General features: G+C 46.9%; 2 protein-coding genes across 13 annotated transcripts in view; one reads left to right on the forward strand and one right to left on the reverse strand.

The window, feature by feature from the left end:
* SZT2 (SZT2 subunit of KICSTOR complex) overlaps nucleotides 1-21123 on the forward strand; it is a 152033-nt gene that overhangs the window by 7537 nt on the left and 123373 nt on the right. For all 10 annotated transcript variants that reach the window (XM_053245426.1, XM_053245432.1, XM_053245430.1 and 7 more), the window contains one exon: nucleotides 12762-12893. In XM_053245426.1, the coding sequence (XP_053101401.1) occupies nucleotides 12762-12893 (132 nt within the window). The remainder of the gene's footprint in view (nucleotides 1-12761; nucleotides 12894-21123) is intronic.
* Nucleotides 12071-21123, reverse strand: part of LOC128322993 (SCAN domain-containing protein 3-like) — a 41028-nt gene continuing 31975 nt past the window's right edge. For all 3 annotated transcript variants that reach the window (XM_053245441.1, XM_053245439.1, XM_053245440.1), the window contains exon 3: nucleotides 12071-13009. The gene's annotated coding sequence lies outside the window, so the exon portion shown is untranslated. The remainder of the gene's footprint in view (nucleotides 13010-21123) is intronic.

Raw genomic sequence — 21123 nt, forward strand, 5'->3', positions numbered from 1 at the left:
GTATTATATATGTACATAACATAAGAACAGCCCTCCTAGATCAGGCCCATTGTCCATCCAGTCCAGCATGCCGTTTCACACAGTGGCCAACCAGGTGCCACTGGGAAGCCCACAGGAAAGAGCTGAGGGCATGCCATCTCTCCTGCTGTTACGCCCCTGCAGCTGGTATTCAGAGCCATCCTGCCTCTGAGGCTGGAGGTGGCCTTTAGCCATCGGACTAGTAGCCAATGATACACCTGTCCTCCATGAATATATCCAAACCTCTCTAAAAGCCATCCAGGTTGTTGGTTGTCACCACATCTTATGGCAGAGAATTCCACAAGCTGATTATGTATTGGGTGAAAAAGTATTTCTTTGAATGGTCCTAAATTTCCCATCCTCTAGTTCCATGGGATGAGCCCTGGTTTTAGGGTGATGTGAGGGGGAGAAAAATTTCTCGATCCACTTTCTCCACACCATGCATTGTTTTATAGACCAATTTCATGTCTCCCCTCCGTCATTTTTTTTTCTAAAGTAAAAAGCCCCAGGTGTTGTAGCCTTGCCTCATAAGGAAGGTGCTCTAGGCCCTGATCATCTTGGCTGCCCTCTTCTGCATCTTTTCCAGTTCTACAATGTCCTCCTTAAGGTATGGTGACCAGAACTGTACGCAGTACTCCAAATATGGCTGCACCCTAGTTTTGTATAAGGGCATTATAATAGCAGTTTTATATTCAGTCACCTTCCTAATGATCCTTAGCATAGAATTGCTGTTTTCACAGCTGCCACACATCTGCCATTTTTGTTGCCCACTTCCCCAGTTTGGAGAGATCCTTTTGGAGCTCCTCACGATTGGTTTTGGATTTAACTACCCTAAATAGTTTGGTGTCATTGCAACTCTGACCACTTCACTGCTTACTCCAACTTCCATATCATTTATGAATAAATTAAAAAGCACTGGTCCCAGTACAGATCCCTGGGGTACCCCACTTCTTACTTCCCTTCATGTAGAGAACTGTCCACTTATTCCTGCCCTCTGTTTCTTGTCCTTCAACCAGTTAGCAATCCACACATGAACTTGTCCCCTTATCCCATGATTGCTAATTCTCGGCTGTCGGGTGAGGACCTCTCACGTTAGTTATCCTTGCCCGCACGCTCCAGAGGAGGACAGTCAATTAAGCAAAGCCTTTAAAAGGCGGGGAAGGATGACCCCTCCAAGTTTTGTTTGTCCTGCCTCGCTCCAGAGAAGGTTATTCCTAGCTAGCTGCTTCTTCCTTACCTCTCTTCACTCGAGCTTTTTTCTCCTTTATTTCATTTCTCAGTCTCTCCATTCCCAGTTTGTCCATTCTGCCTTTATTTGTTGTCTAATCTTTTTTTTTTTTTTTTAAGGATTTATTCATTCAAATTTCTACTCTTCGGTCTCCTCCCTCCCTCTCCTCCTCCCCTTTCATACAGAGCAGAGCGATCAGGGCATTTTGCACATTCACATGCACAAGGCAAAGAAAACTCAGCAAACACAGCCTAAACGGATCATCCAGGTCCCTTAAGTCCATGCCGGGTCTTTGGATCTGCCGCAGCCCCTGCGGCTGGCACCAGACTCTCTTTTGGGGCGGGACGGCCACGGAACTCAGAAGAGAGCTGCAGAAGCTCAGCTAACGTCCCTTACCAGGACGCAGAAGCGCTTTCGCCCGCTCTCCCTCGACCCAGCTCTCCAGGAAGCCAAGATTGTGGAGCTGGAGGAGGCTTCCCCCTCAGATGCCAAGGCCATCCGCCACCCAGCTGAGCGCCCCCCCCCCCCCCCCGCGGGTCCGAGAGGAAAGGAGAGCTGGTCTTGTGGTAGCAAGCATGACCTGTCCCCATAGCTAAGCACGATCTGCCCTGGTTGCATCTGAATGGGAGACTTGATGTGAGAGCACTGCAAGATATTCCCCTCGGGATGAAGCCGCTCTGGGAAGAGCAGAAGGTTTCAAGTTCCCTCCCTGGCTTCTCCAAGATAGGGCTGAGAGAGATTCCTGACTGCAACCTTGGAGAAGCCGCTGCCAGTCTGTGAAGACAATACTGAGCTAGATAGACCAATGGTCTGACTCAGTATATGGAAGTTTCCTATGTTCCTATGTCCACTGGAGAGGGAAATGCTGCTGCCTGCCTCCTCTATCGCCAACGTCCTGGGCTCCTTGGCATGCAGCCCCTCCACGACGCGGCCAGCTGGCCATGTAGCAACAGGCCAGTCTGACTCTCTCCTGCTGATCCCTCCCACGCGGCAGGCCTCAGCAGTGACCGTCAACCAATTAGTGGCTACACCTACTCATGAGGAGGCCAACAGCCACCATCCAGCCAGACTGGTGAGTCCTGCGCCTCATGGCTCCCCTCTCCTGGGCCCATCCAATCCTGCTAGGCTCCCCTCCACTCCTGCCCCAGTGAGCCTAGACCTTCCCCAAGACATGCCTGTGGCCTGGCAAGCCTGGTTTGTGGAGGCAATGCATGCATCATTGGAGAGCCTCAAGCCCCAACAGGCAAAGCATAAAAAGCACAAACGCAAAGAGATGCCTCCCCCTTCTGGGGATTCTTCCTCTTTCTCATCAGAGACCCCTGGCAATCCTAAGAGGTCCCACAGGTCTAAAGGGAAAAAGAGGGTATCCAAACGTAGCAAGGCCAAAAAATCCAAAAGAACATCTAAACGTGGCCACTGCCATTCTAATCCATGCTCTTCTGATATCTCTGACTATGATTCCCCAGATTCTCATCTTCCCCCCTCGGAAGTGCCGGTGGAACTCGCTCCCACTTTACCACTACAGGCCCCTTGGGCCGGGCCTTCATCTCAACTACCACCCGCCTCGGGTTCCAGAATCCCTATTCAGGACCCTGCCCCCAGCGAAGAGGGCGAGTGGTCTGACGGCCAGCAATCGGATTCATCCTAATCCTCCCGCAGGCTCCTGCCGCCCAAAGAGTTTTCTCAGCTCCTCCTGAAAGCCCTGCACACCCTGGGCCTTCATTCAGACCTTCCTAAGGAAGCTCCTCCTCCTCCTCCTAGAGAATCTTTGGTGCTTCCTACTGCTGCATCTAACCAACCTCTTTTTCCTCTTCCTGAGACTTTTTCAGGTTGTGAAACAGGAATGGCAAGCCCCTGCTTCCTCCAAGAAAATGGTGGCTATCGTCTCTAAGCAGTATGCTTTCATTCCTTCAGCAACAGCCCTTTTTCAGACCACCCTGGTCGATGGCCTGGTGGCCGCCCTTACCTCTGGGGCCATTCTGGCAAGAGATGGGGAGTCCTCCCTTAAGGACCCCACAGAAAGAAAATTGGAAGCGCAGCTGCACAAGAACACTGATGCCATATCGATCTCCATCAAGGCCTCTGTTGCTGCCTCCATTCTTTCCAGGGCAGTCCTCCTGTGGTCTGACGAACTGCTTCAAATTCCGCCCCTCGAACCAGCACGCCAACGCCTGATTGCATTAAAAATCCAGAAGGCCCAGGCCTTTATTGCTGATGCTACCCTGGACTCGGTGCGCTTCGGGGCAAGGGCCACAGCGACTAACATCGTTGCATGACGTACCCTATGGCTCAAACACTGGCAAGTGGACCAGACCTCCTGCACAAACCTGATCGCTGTGCCCTCTACGGCTTCCAAACTATTTGACGATGAGGTCCTCCAAGAGGTCCTCATCGACACAAAGGAGAAAAAGAAGGTTCTCCCCTCTTCCTTTCGCAGAGACGATAAACGCCAGAACCGCAAAAACTTCCAGCCTTTTCGTTCCTTTCGCCAGAATTTCAAGCCCAGAGACCACGATTTCCATACATCCCACCCTCAGTGGAATCGACAATGTTTCAACCCTCACAGTTCAACCAACAAGCAGTTTGGGCAACCGCCTAAGCCACGGCAGGCCTCCTGACTCACTGCCCCATCGCGTGGGGGGCCGCCTAGCCCATTATTTCCATGCGTGGGACTCCTCCATCTCCGATTGTTGGGTACTGGACTCCATCCAAAATGGCTGCAAGATCGAATTCATTTCAAGTCCTAGAAGTCGCTTCCTTCCAGCCCCTCGGTCCCGGTCTCACCGCAAACATTCAGCTCTGCTGCAGGCAGTACTCCACCTCCTTCACATCTCAGCCATAGAACGGGTTCCAAAGGAACACCAGGGACATGGCATTTATTCCATCTTATTCACCATCCCCAAGCGGGACGGCTCACTGCGCGCTGTCCTCAATCTAAAATTTTTGAACAAATTTGTCAAATGTCGCAGATTCCGCATGGAGACGGTCTGTTCTATCTCAGAGGCCTTACGCCACAGGGACTTTCTAGCCTCAGTCGACCTGACAGAGGCATACCTGCACGTCCCAATTCATCCAGATCATCGCCGTTTTCTTCGTTTCTCTTACAACGGCTCCCACTACCAATACACCGCCCTTCCATTTGGTCTCTCCTCTGCCCCCTGAATATTTACAAAGATCCTCACTCCTCTACTAGTACACATGCGCCTCCAGAAGATAAGGATCTTTGGGTACTTGGATGACATTTTTATCCAGTCACCCTCCCCTCAGTCAGCCCAAGCAGACCTGGATCAAGCAGACCTGGACCCTAACCCGGGTTAGGGTTAGGGTTACACCTCCAAAAGCAATCTGACTCCCTTCAACAGACTACAGCATCTCGGGGTGGCCATAGACACCCTCTCAGATTGCCTCTTCCTTCCCCAGGACAGGATCACCAAGATCCAATCGCTGATTCGCCAAACCCTTCATTCCAAGTCGACTCAACTGCTCTCCCTGGGACAACTCCTAGGTCTGATGGTCTCCCTGGAAGCTGTTCCCTGGGCTCACCTTCACCTCTGCTCCCTCCAATGGTTCCTGCTTCCACATCAGGCCGCCATCTCCCTGAGGAGTCGCAAGAGAGTGGAACTCCCTCCACCAGTATGTCTCTCTCTGAACTGGTGGTTTCTGGACTCCAACCTGACCAAGGGGCAGCCCTTCCTGGATCCTCCCCACTCCATCATCACGACCGATGCCAGCGTCTCAGGCTGGGGGGCCCAGTACCTCAATCTCTTGGCCCAGGGCTCCTGGTCCCCATCTGAAGCCAATCACAGTATCAATTGGCTCGAGCTCCGGGCCATTCACCTGGCGCTCCTAGCCTTCAAGCACCAGATTCAACATCAAGATGTCTTGATTCGAACAGACAACACAACCGCCAAGGCCCATATGAACCACCAGGGGGGCACCAGGTCCAAATCTCTTCACACAGAGGCAGTCCTTCTCCTAACTTGGGTGGAAGCACACCTTACGTTGATCCTGGCCCATCACGTCAGCGGCTCTCTGAATACCCAGGCCGACTGGCTCAGCAGACAAGAGCTTCACCCGGCGGAATGGAGACCCAAACCTGAGATCTTCCTTCAGCGCTCTCGCCACCTAGGCCATCCCTCAGTGGACCTCTTTGCATCCCCAGCGAACTCCCAGCTCCCGAGATTCTTCTCCCGGTTCCCGTGCTCCGCAGCGGAGGTAGTGAACTCGCTTTCATCTCCCTGGCCCAGGGAGCTCCTCTATGCCTTTCCTCCAATAATCCGCAGATTTCTCCGGTGTGTCCACCTTCTCCACGCACAAGTAATCCTAGTGGCTCCCTTCTAGCTGAGGCGACCCTGGTTCCCAGAGTTACTCCATCTCACCGTGGAAGGTCCCTGGTTCCTGCCTCCCGCCCCAGACCTCCTCAGCCAAGGCCCAATCTTCCACCAAGGCCCCACGTGGTTCCGGCTTGCTGCCTGGAGGCTGAGCGGCTCCGACTGAGCAAGAGAGGCTACACGCAAAAAGTCCTGTCTATGATACTGGCCTCTCGCCGGGCCTCTACCAACCGCATTTACCAATCTACTTGGAGGGTATTCCTCCACTGGTGCAACAAGATTGGCACTCCTCTCGACCAGTGTCGGATGCCAGAACTACTCCATTTCCTTCAGGACAGCCTAGACAAAGGCCTCAAGGCTAATACTATTAAAAGACATGTGGCTGCACTCCTTCCCCTTCTCTCTCCCTCCATTCAGCATGACTCTCAGTCTCAGACGCACCTCCGTCGCTTCCTGAGGGGCACCACTCTTTCCTCCCCACCTGTGGTCCACAGGTTGCTATCCTGGGAGTTCCACAAAGTGCTGAGAGTCCTCCACGCTCCACCTTTCGAACCAATAAAATCCATTCCGCTCCGGATCCTGTCGTACAAACTCATCTTCCTAGTGGCAATCACCTCAGCACGTTGGATCTCGGAACTCAAAGCCCTCTCTGCCAATCCGCAGCTATCCGTTTTCTCTCAGGACTCTGTCTAATTCCCGACCCATCCTACCTAAGGTCCCTTCGATCTTCCATAGATCCCAGAATGTTCTGCTCCCGTCTTTCTGCCCTAACCCTTCTAGCCGGAAGGAAAAACAATGGCACAAACTCGATGCACACTGATGCCTAAAGACCTACATTTCCAGGACTGCTTCGTTCAGGTCCTCTGAATCCCTATTTGTGTCCTTTCTCTCGGCCTCCATGGGCCACCCGGTTTCCTAATCAACTCTGGATTGGTGGATCAAGGCATGTATTGCGTTGGCCTACGAGGTGCAACACATTCCTCCTCTTCTCAGTCTCACCGCTTACTCTACACGCTCTGCCGCCATGTCTGCAGCCTTTTCAACCAATGCACCACTGGATGAAGTATGCAGAGCGGCTACCTGGTCGTGCCCGTCCACATTCACACGACACTATAAACTAGACCTCTTCAAATCAGCCCAAGCTGCATTTGGCTGGAGAGTACTTCAGCAGGTTCTTCCGTCCCAGTAGCCGACGACGCTCCCACCCTGGGTCTTCAGCTGTGGCATGTCCCACGTGAGAGGTCCTCACCCAGCAGCCGAGAAAGGAGCATTGGTCACTCACCGTGAAGGCTTCTTCTAACTGCCAGTGTTGAGGACCTCTCGACCTACCCAGATTGTCTACGGCTACTGGTTCTGCACTCTCTGTATTTTCTTCCTGAGGGGCCTGATTAACTATACTCTTTTTCTTATACCTTCCTTAGCAGCTCAGCTAAACTAAACAAAACTGGGAGGGGTCATCCTTCCCCGCCTTTAAAGGCTTTGCTTAATTGATTGTCCTGCCTCTGAAGCGTGCGGGCAAGGATAACTCATGTGAGAGGTCCTCAACACTGGCAGCCAGAAGAAGCCTTCACAGTGAGTGACCAATGTTCCTGTTTACTCAAGAGTCTTTGGTGAGGAACTTTGTCAAAAGCTTTCTGGAAGTCCAAATATACTATGTCAGCCAGATTACCTATATCCACATACCTGTTGACACTCTCAAAGAACTCCAAAAGGTTTGTGAGGCAAGATATACCTGTGCAGAAGCCATGCTGGTTGTCCCTCAGCAGGGTCTGTTCTTCTTTGTTCTTTACAATTTTATCTTTGAGAATGTTTCCATCAGTTTGCCCACAAGAGATATTAAGCGAACGGGCCTGTAATTTCCTGGATCCCTTTTTGAAAATCGGTATTACATTGGCTACTTTCCAGTCCTCCAGTACAGAGCCTGATTGTAAGGATAAGTTGTGGATTTTTACAAGGAGGTCAGCAATTTTACATTTGAGTTTTAAGGAGTCTTGGACAGATGCCATCTGGCCCTGGCAATCGGTTAATTTTTAATTTTTCCAGGCAGCTTAGAATGTCATCTTGTAACTTCTATCTGACTCCGTTATTTAGCCTCTGTCCAGGGACAGAAGCCCAGTTAAGGGATAGGTATATGCTCAGTATCCTGTGCCGTGAAGACAGATGCAAATAACTGGTTTAGGTCCTCTGCAGTCTCCATATCCTCCTTAAAAAATGCTTTCACTCCTTCATCATCTAACAGTCTAACCCCTTCCCTGGCAGGTTTCCTGCTTTTGATGTATTTAAATAAGTTTTTGTTATTTCCCTTGATGCTTTTAGCTAAATGTTCCTTGAACTTTTTTTATCTCCCTTATTGTCACCTTGCATTTCTTTTGCCAGAGTTTGTGTTCCTTTCTGTCATTTTCATTTGGGCAGGCTTTCCAATTTCTGAAGGAAGTCATCTTCCCCTTTATAGCTTCCTTGACTTTACTTGTTAACCATGCTTGCATTGGTGGTACCTTTCCTCCTTAATGGTATAAACTCTAACTAGGGTTCTAGTATTGTGGTTATCAAACCACAATAAACTCCATGCATTCTGGAGTGAAGTGACTGACTCTCCTGATTTTCCCTTTCAGTTTCATTTTCACCAAACTCCTCATTTTAGAGAAGTTTCCTCTTCTGAAATTCAAAGTGTCTGTGTTAGACTTCCTTGGTGATTCTCTCCCCTCATGTATGCTGAATTTGATCACACTATGGTCACTGTTCCCCAAAGGTTCCATCATGACAGTGACATCTCGCACCAGGTACTGGGTGCCACTCAGGATTAAGTCCAAGGCCACCTTCTCTCTTGTTGGTTCCATGACCAATTGCTCTAGGGCACAGTCATTCAGCGTATCTAGACATTTGGTGTCTCTGTCATGACCTGACTGTAAAATTACCCAGTCTATGTGTGGGAAGTTGAAGTCTTCCATTATTACAGCACTACCTCTCCTTGACGCCTCCCTGATTTCCTGCTGCAACTCCCAGTCACTGTCAGAGTTTTGATCCAGAGGGCGATAGCATATCCCCAGTAGCACATTTTCTTTCAGGCCTTGTATTGTCACCCACAGAGTTTCTGTGGAGGACTCCACCTAGGTTTTCTTCCTTGTTAGGTACTATCCCTTCTTTAAGATACAGTGCTACTCCACCTCCAAGGCGCTCCTGCCTGTCCTTTCTATAAAGTTTATATCTGGATAACAGTGTCCCACTGGTTCTCACTGTTCCACCATGTTTCTGTTATGCCCACTGTATCTATGTTTTCATTAGCAACCAAGCACACAAGCTCGCCCATCTTGGAGGCTTCTGGTACTGGCGTATAAGCACCTATATGCTGTATCTCTTACCTAGTGTGTTCTATCTTTCTTTTGGCCATTGGATCTCTTATACCAGCTAGCACAGCCTTCTGTCTGCTCTTTATCTGGTTCTACTCTCTCCCCTTTTTTATCTGAATCTTTTATACCCTCATACCTTAAAGAATGGCATTTGCCAAACCGGATACTCACTTGTTGTTTATCCTTCTGGCATCATTTTAAAAGCTGTTCTTCAACTTCTTTGATTTTAAGCACCAGCAGTCTGGTTCCATCTTGATTCAAGTGGAACCCATTCCTCTTGTACAGGCTTTGCTTGCCCCAAAATGTATCCCAGTGCCTAACAAATCTAAATCTCTCCTCCCAGCACCACTGTCTCATCCACGCATTGAGATCCTACAGCTCTGCCTGTTTCACTGAACCTGCGTGTGATAGGTAGCATTTGAGATTTCTACTTTGTATGTTCTGGACTTCATTATGCTACCTATCAGCCTAAATCTGGCTTCCAGGACCTCCCAACTACATTTACCAACATCGTTGGTGCTGAGGTGCACCACAACAGCTGGCTCCTCCCCAGCACTGCCTAATAGGCTATCTAGACATCGCATGGCATCTGCAATCTTCACACAAGGCAGGCAAGTCACCGTGTTGTCTACACGTGGGGTTACAGACCCATCTCTTTCCTACCCTAATAATTGAATCACCCACTATTAGGAGGCCCCGACCCCCTGGAGGAATATTTCCTGTGCGAGAGGATATGGGCTCATCATCCGTGGAAGGGGTCCCTTCTAAAGGAGCATTTCCCTCTTCCTTAGACTGATGTCCTCCTTCCCCAAGACGTTAATTCTTCCTGACAGCAAAGTTGCTATCAGCCTGGGAGTGGATGCCTCTACCATGTCCCCAAAGATCTTTTCCACGTACCTCTCTGACTGACGTTTTCCTGGTCCGCCACCTTGGTCTTGAGGGAACGAACTTTTCCCCCGAGATCCTGGAGCTCCTTGAACCGAGCGCACACGCATGACTTCTGCCCATGGAGCAAATAGTTATACATGCAACATTCTGTGCAATACTCTGGGAAACACCCCTGCTGGCTTTTTATCTTCATAACTGACTTTGTTTCTTGTATTTAGAGAGTGTTTATTTGAAAGTTAGGTCTTAGCTGTAGTTGTCGGCTATCTAACAGTTTAAACTTTCTTGTCTTGTTTTTATGCCTGTTTTTAGCTTGATGTTTCTACTGTTTTTTACTGTATGTTTTTAATTTTTGTAAACCGCCTTGGGGTTTTCTTTTAACGAAAGGCGGTATAAAAATGTAAAAATAAATAAATTAAAATAAAATAAAATTAGTACTCACTTTCTTTCCCCACTGGGCTCCTTGTGAACAAGGGAGCTCATTTCAGGCTTCCTTGCTAAACTCTACACTAAACTCCAATGACCTTGTTTGCCAAGCTCCCTGGCCATTGCCTCTCAAATAGAAAGTAGGCTTCAAACTGAATAGGAATAGGAATGTGGCCCCTCCCACCAGGTGTGACTCTATACTAGCTGACTTATCTAGCTGGCTCCTCCTTCTGTCCCTCTCCAGGCAAGAGAGAAACAAAAAATAAATGCCACAGAGCCCCCAAAGCTAGCCCTGCCAGAAAAAACAAACACAGACACACACATAGTGGGACTTCTCCCTTAAAGAGAAACCAGCCCCTCAAAAGGTTGTTACATATCTGCAGATGGGTCTTAGAGGCCCAGTTTCTTTATCCATAATACATTCTACCGTGTGTGTGTGTGTGTGTGTGTGTGTGTGTGTGCACACGTACGTGTCATATTGTTTCATGCATCTGATACGGTAGTCTGTCAATGAAAGCTTATAAATCAGTCATCAAGGCGATGTATTTTGGAGCTGACGCCAAGAACTATCATTATGTGTTTTTTTGCAGGAAGAGAGCTTTTTCTCCAACCTCTCCAGAATCTTTGTCAGGGTGCTCCTGCATTGCAACACATGAAATGAATTTCTTGGCCTGTCTGTCTGTCTATCTAATTAATTCTATAAGCCAGACAGATGTGGGGGGATGCCTGGCGGAACACTTGCGAGAGTCCCAGCCTTTTGGCAGAGAGCACGTGAGAATTCCGGAGCGGCAAGGAGTTTGGGCAGGCGGTGAGGTGGCGGCACTGGCCTCAGTGCAGAGACGGCGGTGGCCCTGGCCACGGTGGGGGCAAGGCAGCATTCCTCCCGGGGGAAGAGTCAGGGAGAACTAATGGTGCAGACGCTCTGCGTCGGGTCTGCTAGTTTGTGTGAAATTTATGTACTATTTTTAAAAACTGTTTCCAAACGGGTTTTCTTGGCTTCACTGGAAGCTTCCTGCCTCTATGAACGCTCTGTTCCCTTCCTTCCTGCTACTACACCCCAAATGTACTTTGTATTTATTTCCAGGCACAGTTGATGCTGCTGCATGGTAGGAAAGAAAAGGCTCCTTCTGGGGCGGAGTCGGGCTGTGTACACATCCCCTTCCCTCCCCAGACCTCTCTAGAAGTTTTCACAGCTCCTATTAACCCATTGCTTGCCACATCCGTGGTCTGCCCTGGAGCACCACCCAGGAGTTGGGACAGTTCAAAAGAGAATTTGGAGGCTCCAGGGGTGTGTGAAAGCCCCAGATTTCGGCCTGGAAGTCTGGGGAGAAGAGCACTCCTGATTTAGGGTTGCCATATCCTGGCTTTCCACATCTGGGTGCTTACTTTGCATATCATGTAAATTGGCTTGAAAATTTTGCATATGCAATTTAGCAGCTGCACTTTCCAGTTGATTTGTATTTACTCTGGATATCTACCAACAATAGTTGGGGTAGAAATCGTTGCCTGACCATTTTCCTTGACATATTAACAGCAGCAATAGAACAAAACAAACAAAAAGCACAGCTTTTTAATTAAGGCTGCAATTCTGTGAATGCTTATTTGAGAGAAGATTTGATTGAAACCAATGGTGCTTATTTCTTTGTAGGCATGCATTGAACATAAAGCCAAGGAAGTCCTTAAACATTACAAAATACAGCCTGGTAGCAGGTAGTGATTCACATCAAAAGCAAGCTATCCTCTCAACTGCTGGAAAGAGATCCCCTGCTGATAACAAACAAGGCAACATTCCGGGGGGGGGGGTTACTGTACTTTTTTTAAAGTGAAACCGTCCCAGCTAGCCTCCTAGGCTCTTCCTCTCTTAATCCAAGTCCAGTGGTTGAGCAGAATAGTGACTGCACATTTTGCTCCGTAACTCCACTTCTACAAGGGCTAGAGCTTAGCTTAAAAAAAGAAAAGAAAGAAAGCTGAAATCTTCGGGTGGGCTAAGCAATCTGGGTGAGATGTTTGATTGTAATGCATGAGTTCACCCGGCAACTGAGCGATCAGAATGAAAGTTGATATTCATTTTTGAGACAATTATACATTTCTAAGTTCAAGTACCCAAGTTGACTTCCTTACCCATTTTAAGAAGGGGAAGAAATATGTGAGATTCATTGTGATTAGTATCTGTCCCCTAAAACTTTGTGATTTACTAGCATAATATCTATGATATTGCAAATGGTTTTTTCTGATGCCTTTTGAGTCAGAAATTATTTCTTCAGGGTAAATAAGTTAGTTATCTCTCCTTAAGTTATGGTTGATGCCTCAAAGACTTTATTTGGAGAGAACACACTAAACTTTATCCCACTAAGAATACAATTTTCTGGCTCAAAAAACAATCTACAATATTCTATAGAACTTTGCACGCTTCTTTGCAGCTGACTTTCCAGGTTATCTGAAATCTTGTTGGTGTACCACCAACCCCAGTTTGCAGCAAAATACGTGTAGTGGAATAAATAAAGACTTTCACTGTCTCTGGTCCAGGTGCTGTTCCAGGGTTGTCTGTTGGACGAGACGAAAACCGAGACCTTCTTGAAGCAAGTTTATACTCAGCTATGCACCTTTGAAAACAAAGTGGCTGAGATGCTTCAGCAGCAGTATGAACCCAAAACTCAGGTGAGAAGACAACTCCACCCACCCTATTGTTTAAACGAGTGAGAGGAATTTCCTTTTTTCTTGCCACTTGGCCTGTGGGCCTGCCTCTCCCCATTCATCGCATGCTAGGAACTGCCCTGCAAAAGAACAATATATGGATGATGAAAGAGGTGGATTGCAATATCTTCCATAAAAAAGAGGTCCTTCTGAAAAACATGGCCTCTGTGCAGTATTCTTGTACTACCTTACAAATAAGTTCAAATACATGTAGCTCAAATTCTTTATTAGTCTGTATGAACCTGTTTTGGTCATTTAGGACACTGAAAGGGGGGAAAGAGCCAACTCTCTTGCTAGTGTAGCATATTGTCTAAGTTGAGATATCCTGGCTTAAATCTTGCATCTTCCATGAACTCACTAGGTAGTACTATAGAAGCCACAATTTTTCAGCCTGTGATATAGGGATAATACTAGTTACCTTACATGGCAGTTGCTCGCAAACTGGGCAAAATGGCACCTTGACTCTTGTATTCAGCAGCAGGAGAGCAGCTGTACCCTGCTAACTGAGCAAAGAGGCACCCTTTTAAAGTGGTGATTCTCTTTATTTTGCAGAGGGAGAACTGGCCCTATCCACCCAAAGCACGGCATCCCTTCGGTGGCTGTTGCTGGTGCCTGGCCTTTAAAAAAAAATAATAATAAAAAATAAAAAAATCAGTAAGCCCTTTGGGGACAAGGAGCCCTTTTATTTACCTTTTGGGAACTTTTGTTGAAAAGGGGTATATAAATGTTTGTGTTCATATTCAATCCAGCAACAGTGTCCATTCAGTGGCTGTTGCCTTGTGTTTCTTTTTAGACTGTGCCCCTTTGGCTTCATAATCTGATTATCTCATTTGCTATATAAATTGTTTGACTTTTCTTGAAAAGTGTTATATATACAGGTGAAACTCGGAAAATTAGAATATCGTGCAAAAGTCTATTAATTTCAGTAATGCAAATTAAAAGGTGAAACTGATATATGAGACAGACGCATTACATGCAAAGCGAGATAAGTCAAGCCTTAATTTGTTATAATTGTGATGATCATGGCGTACAGCTCATGAAAACCCCAAATCCACAATCTCAGAAAATTAGAATATTACATGGAACCAAGAAGACAAGGATTGAAGAATAGAACAATATCGAACCTCTGAAAAGTATAAGCATGCATATGTATTCAGTACTTGGTTTGGGCCCCTTTTGCAGAAATTACTGCCTCAGTGCGGCATGGCATGGATGCTATCAGCCTGTGGCACTGATGAGGTATTATGGAAGACCAGGATGCTTCATTAGCGGCCTTCAGCAATTCTGCATTGTTTGGTCTCATGTCTCTCATCCTTCTCTTGGCAATGCCCCATAGATTCTCTATGGGGTCAGGTCAGGCGAGTTTGCTGGCCAATCAAGCACAGTACACTGTATACTTTTCAGAGTTCCGATATTGTTCTATTCTTCAATCCTTGTCTTCTTGGTTCCATGTAATATTCTAATTTTCTGGGATTGTGGATTTGGGGTTTTCATGAGCTGTACGCCATGATCATCACAATTATAACAAATTAAGGCTTGACTTATCTCGCTTTGCATGTAATGCGTCTGTCTCATATATCAGTTTCACCTTTTAATTTGCATTACTGAAATTAATGGACTTTTGCACGATATTCTAATTTTCCGAGTTTCACCTGTAATATTCTTAATAATAGTAATAAATAAGGAACATAGTGATGAGATGAGTAAAATACTTTGTACTAGCTGACCCCACAGAAAGCATCTTTGCGCTCTTTGGGGCCAGCTGTTCCCCCCTTCCCCTCCCTCCTGCCACGGTCTTGCTTGCCCCCCACCAGCCCCATGCTCTCTTGCCCTCCGCCCCTTCCGTTCCTCCCTTCTGCCTTGACCTCCAACAGGCGCCAGGGCTGTGCACTGCTGCCTGTTTCCCTCCTGCCCCAGGCTGCAACAGGCTTGGGGCTTCGCTCACTGCCACCCGTTCCCCACTCACCCCCGCCAGCGTCGCCCGGCCCAGTCCGTCCCACCTTCTCCCAGCCCAGGCTGCGGCTGTGGCCGGGCTAGGCCTGCTGCCGCTGCCGCCTCACAGCGGCTGGGCCAACTGGCGCCCAGCCAGTCACGTGCCTGCGCTGGTCAACTGGAGCCCAGCCAAGCAGCAGGGGCGGGGCTTGCCAAACATCCATACACATCCCCTCACATCCCTACGCAGTTCTGTACTCAGTCGGCCGTAAGAAAACTACATATATAGATATTCAAATAGACCAATCCTATGGTTCCAGTTACTGCTTTCACAGTGTAATGTAGTCTGAATCCTATGCACTCTCAGAACAAAAGAAAATAAAAGCAGTAAAAAAACATCAAGAATGGCACATCCCCATTAGCTGCTTCCCCAACGACTCTGGCAACACTGCAGGTATACACTAATCACTGGGCAGTATGTTCATGACACCCCCACGTGAAGGAGGGAGTCCACTCATTTCCATAGTGTCACTACACCACACTATACATTAATGTAAACCGCCCTGAGCCATTTTTGGAAGGACGATATAGAAATCAAATAAATAAATCATACACACTGCCTGGAACAAGGATGCCATAGCATCTTCTGTTGCATGAGCTAATGGGGAACAGGCAGCAAGGGAGCAGAAACAAAGCTGCCAGGGACCCCAGCACCCAGAGGTTCAAAAACTCTTAGACCCCTCCTCTATCTATCTATCTATCTATCTATCTATCTATCTATCTATTTCACACACACCCTGCCACCTGTTAGAGTGTAGAACACAAAGGGAAGAAAACTACCACTCTTGGTGGGAAGTGTGACAAAATGGGGTTATTGATTGTTTGTGGTATGGTTCATAGATATGTTGGAGGGTTTGTATTTAAGGTAACATGTAGCAAAAGCACTGTGATTGGGCAGTGGAGATTCCCTATGTAGATTGGATGGGGGGTAGGGTCTGACATTTAAGGTCAGTTTAAGTCATGGGGGAGTGTAACGGTTACTGAATGTAAAGATGTGCATTTTGGTAGCTCTGTGCAAGGAAACAATTGTTGTGTATATTTTTTCAAACAAGAATAAGTCCTTAGTAGTTTATCCATAGTGGCATCATTCTCCATCTGTTCCCATGTGAGGGCAGATAGACTGTGGTGTCAAGGTGACACAGGTGCACTCTAAGATACTTGTGGCCTCAGGATGAGAGCTGAAATTTACCTCAAGTGGTTGGAGTGGCTAAAACGTCTAGGAGCATAGGAAGCTACCTTATACCAAGTCAGACCACTGGTCCATCTAGAACATAAGAACAGCCTTGCTGGATCAGGCACAAAGCCCATCTAGTCCAGCATCCTGTTTCACATAGTGGCCCACCAGATACCTCTGGGGAGCCCACAGGCAAGAGGTATGTGCATGCCCTCTCTCCTGTTTTTGTTCCCCTGCAGCTGCTATTGAGGCATTGTGTCTCTGAGGGTGGAGTTGGCCCACAGCCACCAGACTAGTAGCCATTGATAGACATGTCCTCCATGAATTTGTCTAAACCCCTTTTAAAGCTATCCAAGCTGGTGGCCATCACCACCATATCCCATGGCAAATAATTCCATAGATTAAGTATGCGCTGTGTGAAAAAGTACTTCCTCTTGTCAGTCCTAAATTTCCCAACCTTCAGTTTCACAGGGTGACCCCTGGTTCTAGTGTGTAAGAAAAGTTTATCTCCATCCACCCTCTCCACTCCATGCATAACTTTATACACCATGATCATGTCTCACCTTAGTTGCCTCTTTTCCAAGATAAAGATCCCCAGATGCTGTAGCCTAGTCTCATGTGCTCCAGGCCCTTGATCATATTGGTTGCCCTCTTCTGCACCTTTTCTAGTTGTACAATATCCTTCTTAAGATACAGTGACCAAAGCTGTATGCAGTACTCCAGATGTGGCTGCACCATAGATTTGTATAAGGGCATTATAATATTAACATTTTTATTTTCAATCCCCTTCCTAATGATCCCTTTGCCAACCACGGTTTTGAGTACATGTGAATAGGAAATTGTGACAGGTCTTGCCAACCGTGACCCGAGTATCCCCGGCTGGTGAGGTGTGGTTTTTTTTTTGGGGGGGGGGGTTCAGAGGTTTGAGCTGGTTACTCCTGTTGCTGACCTTGCTGTCCCTTGCCAATTTGGGGTAGGTGGGTTTCAAAACACTTCCAGAGGTTCGGTCTGCTCGTTCCTCTTGGTGACTCTTGAAGATATTACAGGATTTAGACACACACCCCCCCCTTTTTTTTATTTTTAGGTCTTTTTCTAATCATAGTTCCCCATACCCCCTGTTTCCTATAGACTTTAATGCCTTGACAACCACAAATTTGCCAATGGCAAGGTTTTGCCAGAATGGAACCCTAGAGGTTGGTGAGAGATGGCTGTATTAAAAATTTTATCCCTTTCCTAACAACTCCTAACATGGAATTAGCCTTTTACACAGCTGTTGTGCACTGTCAACACTTTGAATGAGCTGTCCACCATGTCCCCAGGGTCTATCTCCTGGTCAATCACTGACAGCTGAGATCCCATCAGCGTATATGTGAAGTTGGGTTTTTTTGCCCCAATATGCATCATTGTACACTTGCTTACATTGAACCACATTGTCATTTTGTTTCCTACTCCCCTGGTTTGGAGAGATGTTTTTGCAGCTCCTCACAATCTGTTTTGGATTTCACTACCCTAAATAGTTTGGTGTCATCTGCAAATTTGGCCACTTCACTACTTACCCCAACTTCTAGATCATTTATAAACAAGTTAAAGAGCACTGGTGCCGGTACCAGTCCCTGGGGAACTCCACTTCCTACTTCTTTCATTGTGAAAACTGTCAATTTATTCCTATCCTACAACCAGTTATCAATCCACACATCAACCTGTCCCCTTATTCCATGACTGATTTACGCAAGAGCCTTTGGTGGGGAACTTTGTAAAAAGCTTTTTGACAAAGTCCCAGTATACTATGTCAACAGGATCACATTTATCCACATGCCTATTGACACTCTCAAATCACCGCAGAAAGTTAGTGAGGCAAGATTTGCCCTTGCATAAGCCATGCTGGTTCTCCTTCAGCAAGGCCTTTTCTTCTATATGTTTAATAATTTTGTCCTTAAGTATGCTTTCCATAAATTTACCCAGCACTGAAGTTAAGCTGACCAGCCTGTAATTACCCAGATCCCCCCTGGACCCCTTTTTGAAAGTCAGAGTTACATTGGCTACTTTCCAGTCCCTACAGAGCCTCTAGGGACAAATTACTGTACATATTTTTGCTAGGAGATCAACAGTTTCACATTTGAGTTCCTTCAGAACTCTTGGGTGGATGCCATCTGGCCCTGGTGATCTGTTAATCTTTAGTTTTTCAAGACAGTTTAGAACATCTTCCCATGTCATCTTAAATTGGCTCTGTTCTTTAGCCGCTAAACCTGAAAAACTCAATTCCGGAGTGGGTATATGGTCAGTATCCTCCGCCATGAAGATAGATGCAAAGAACTCATTCAGCTTCTCTGCAATCTCCTTATTCTCCTTAATAATCCACTTCATACCCTCATCTAAGGGGCCAATCGCCTCCCTGGCAGGTTTTCTACTTCTGATATATTTAAGGAAGTTTTTGTTATTCCCCTTGACACTTCTAGCTATATGCTCCTCAAACTCTTTTTGTATCCCTTATTGTCTCCTTGCATTTCCTTTGTCAGAGTTTATGTTCCTTTCTGTTATCTTCATTTGGGCAGGCCTTGCATTTTCTGAAAGAAGTCTTCTTCCCTTCTATGGCATCCCTGACCCTACTTGTTAACCATGCTGGCGCCCTCCTGAACTTGGTGGTACCTTTCTTCCTTTCTTCCTTCTAGCTCAGTTTTGTCTATACAGACTCTCAGCAGCTCCTCCAAGACTGCAGGCGGGAGTCTCTCTCAGACCTATCTGGAGATACTAGGGAGCGAACTTGGAACCTTCTGCATGCAGATGCTCTTTCCAGGGTGACCCCATCCCCTGAGGGGGAATATCTTACGGTGCTCTCACATGTCTCCCATTCAAATGCAAACCAGGGCAGACCTTGCTTAGCAAAGGGGACAATTCATCCTTGCTACCACAAGGCCAGACATCACGGAAGGCATATAGAACAAATGTACAGCCTCACCAGGGCAAGGGTTCAAGTTTCATTGGGGGAGCAAGTCTCATTGGCCAGGGAGGAACTGAGGTAAGCAGCAAGGCAAGTCCTGACTGCATTCAGCTAAGTGGGTGTTGTTTTTTTACATAGCATGTTAGCCAGCATTTTCTGTCCCACCCCTTTGTATTCCAGAAAGTTGTTCTATGCTGTTGGCTCTTTCTGTGGCTGCTGAGGCATTTTCCTATTTTGACTTTAGAATGAACAAAATGCTCTTCTAGGAATCGAGTCAACAGCACCGAAACCAGGGGTGGCATCTTTGGGGTAGTTGGCCTCAGGCAGGGGCTGTGCCTGAAACAGTTCAGTCATGTGCTGACACGGCCAGTCAGCAAAAGTCGATGACTCTGAGATTTCCCAGATGAAAATGCTGGGAGGCTGTTTGTCTGCTGCACAAGTACAGGCCATGGATTTTGCTCTTTTGCTGATTGTCTTTCCCTGCTGGGCTTGTGCTGCTAAGGGCCTGCAAAAGTTAAAGCTGAAACTCTGTGCGTGTCTTAGATGTGGATGGGCAAATTGAACAATCTTTGATTCCCAAGGGAGATTTCCTTGGAAGCCAACCTACTAGTTCTAATCTTGCTAGATACTTAACACAAATTACAGTTCCTAAATATTGCAGGGTGCTTACTTTAGCTCATTTTTAATGCACTACTCTCAGCAGTTTTGGAAAAGAAGTTTAGAGAAATCTCATATGCTCAACAACATTGCCCTTTTGTTACAGGCATCATCAAAACCATATATCATCAAAACCACATATCATATTGCAAGTTTTATTGGGTCAGTAATATATATTTCTTTTTAAAATCAGTTTCCCAGGCCATACAGATTTATTTTATGTAAAATTTTTGCTCTCAGACCAGAAGGATGATATTTCCCTAAATGTTGCCAAATCTTGTCTGAGTCAAATTCAACATCAGATAGTAGTTTCCTTAGGCTTATGTACAGGTTGCTCATAGAGGGTTAAATTTACTTTATATAGTATCACTAGATACTGTTGTGTTTTGTACCACGTCTAATTTTTTTTTCTTTTCCCATTCGACCTGTAAGGTGGCGTTCACTGGTCTGTGACTGTGTCAATAAAGATTGAAACTGTCAGTATATCCCTCAACAATTCCCGATAGGAAAGCATTTGTCTGCAGCTTTGATCATACATGAAAATGATATCACTCAGGATTTCACAATTACTTCTGAACACAGCAACCCTCAGGCAAACTTTGGAAGAGGCCAAATTTCCCTGTATTTGTGGGCCAATGCCAAAACATGGTTTTGAGCTCTACGACAGTGCTAAGCAAATGTGCTCCTGAATCCCCTCTTGCATTCGTTTTAGATGGAGGGTGGGTGGGGTTGTAGCTCAGTGGTAGAACATCTGCTTTGCATGCAGAAGGTCCCGTTATTTGCTGGTGTGGGAAGTCACTCATTGTGGATTATCCCTTCCCCTTGTAAGGATGTGCATGGAACCAGTTCAGAGACCCTTTATGAGCCTCCGAACTGGTTCAAAAGAGTGGCGGTTTGGCCGGTTTGAAGCTGGGGATGGGGGATGGTGCTCTTATACCTCCCGCCACATTTTCCTCGCCGGCGCTGCCTTTTAAAATGGTACAGTGGGGCGGCAGTGTAGCTCCCTGCCGCCCTGGTGCCTCCTTGGACTGTAAGTAACAAGAAGGTGCTGCTGCGCATGTGCATGTTGCAACATGCGCACACAGTGGCAACTTGCAGTCTGAGGAGGCACCAGGGTGGCAAGGAAGTATGCTGCCACCCCACTAGACCACTTCAAAAGGCAGCACCAGTAGGGGAAATGTCGCGGGAGGGGTAAGAGCACCCTCTGCATCCTTAAAGAGATCACAACCCCGCCTCCAAACCAGCAGGTGCCAGTTCTGTGCACACCACTACCCACTTGCTTCAGAAGGCAGAAAATACGTAAATGAAAAAATCTTAATTTACATATCGGCATATTGGCACGCTTAGGAGGCTTCCACCACAGACCAATGAGTGCTCTCTATATTAAAGGATGGTTACAAAACCATCCATGGATCTATGGGAAAAGCCTAGAG

This window comes from Hemicordylus capensis, chromosome 4 (genome assembly GCF_027244095.1).
Source record: "Hemicordylus capensis ecotype Gifberg chromosome 4, rHemCap1.1.pri, whole genome shotgun sequence".
Lineage (NCBI taxonomy): Eukaryota > Metazoa > Chordata > Lepidosauria > Squamata > Cordylidae > Hemicordylus > Hemicordylus capensis.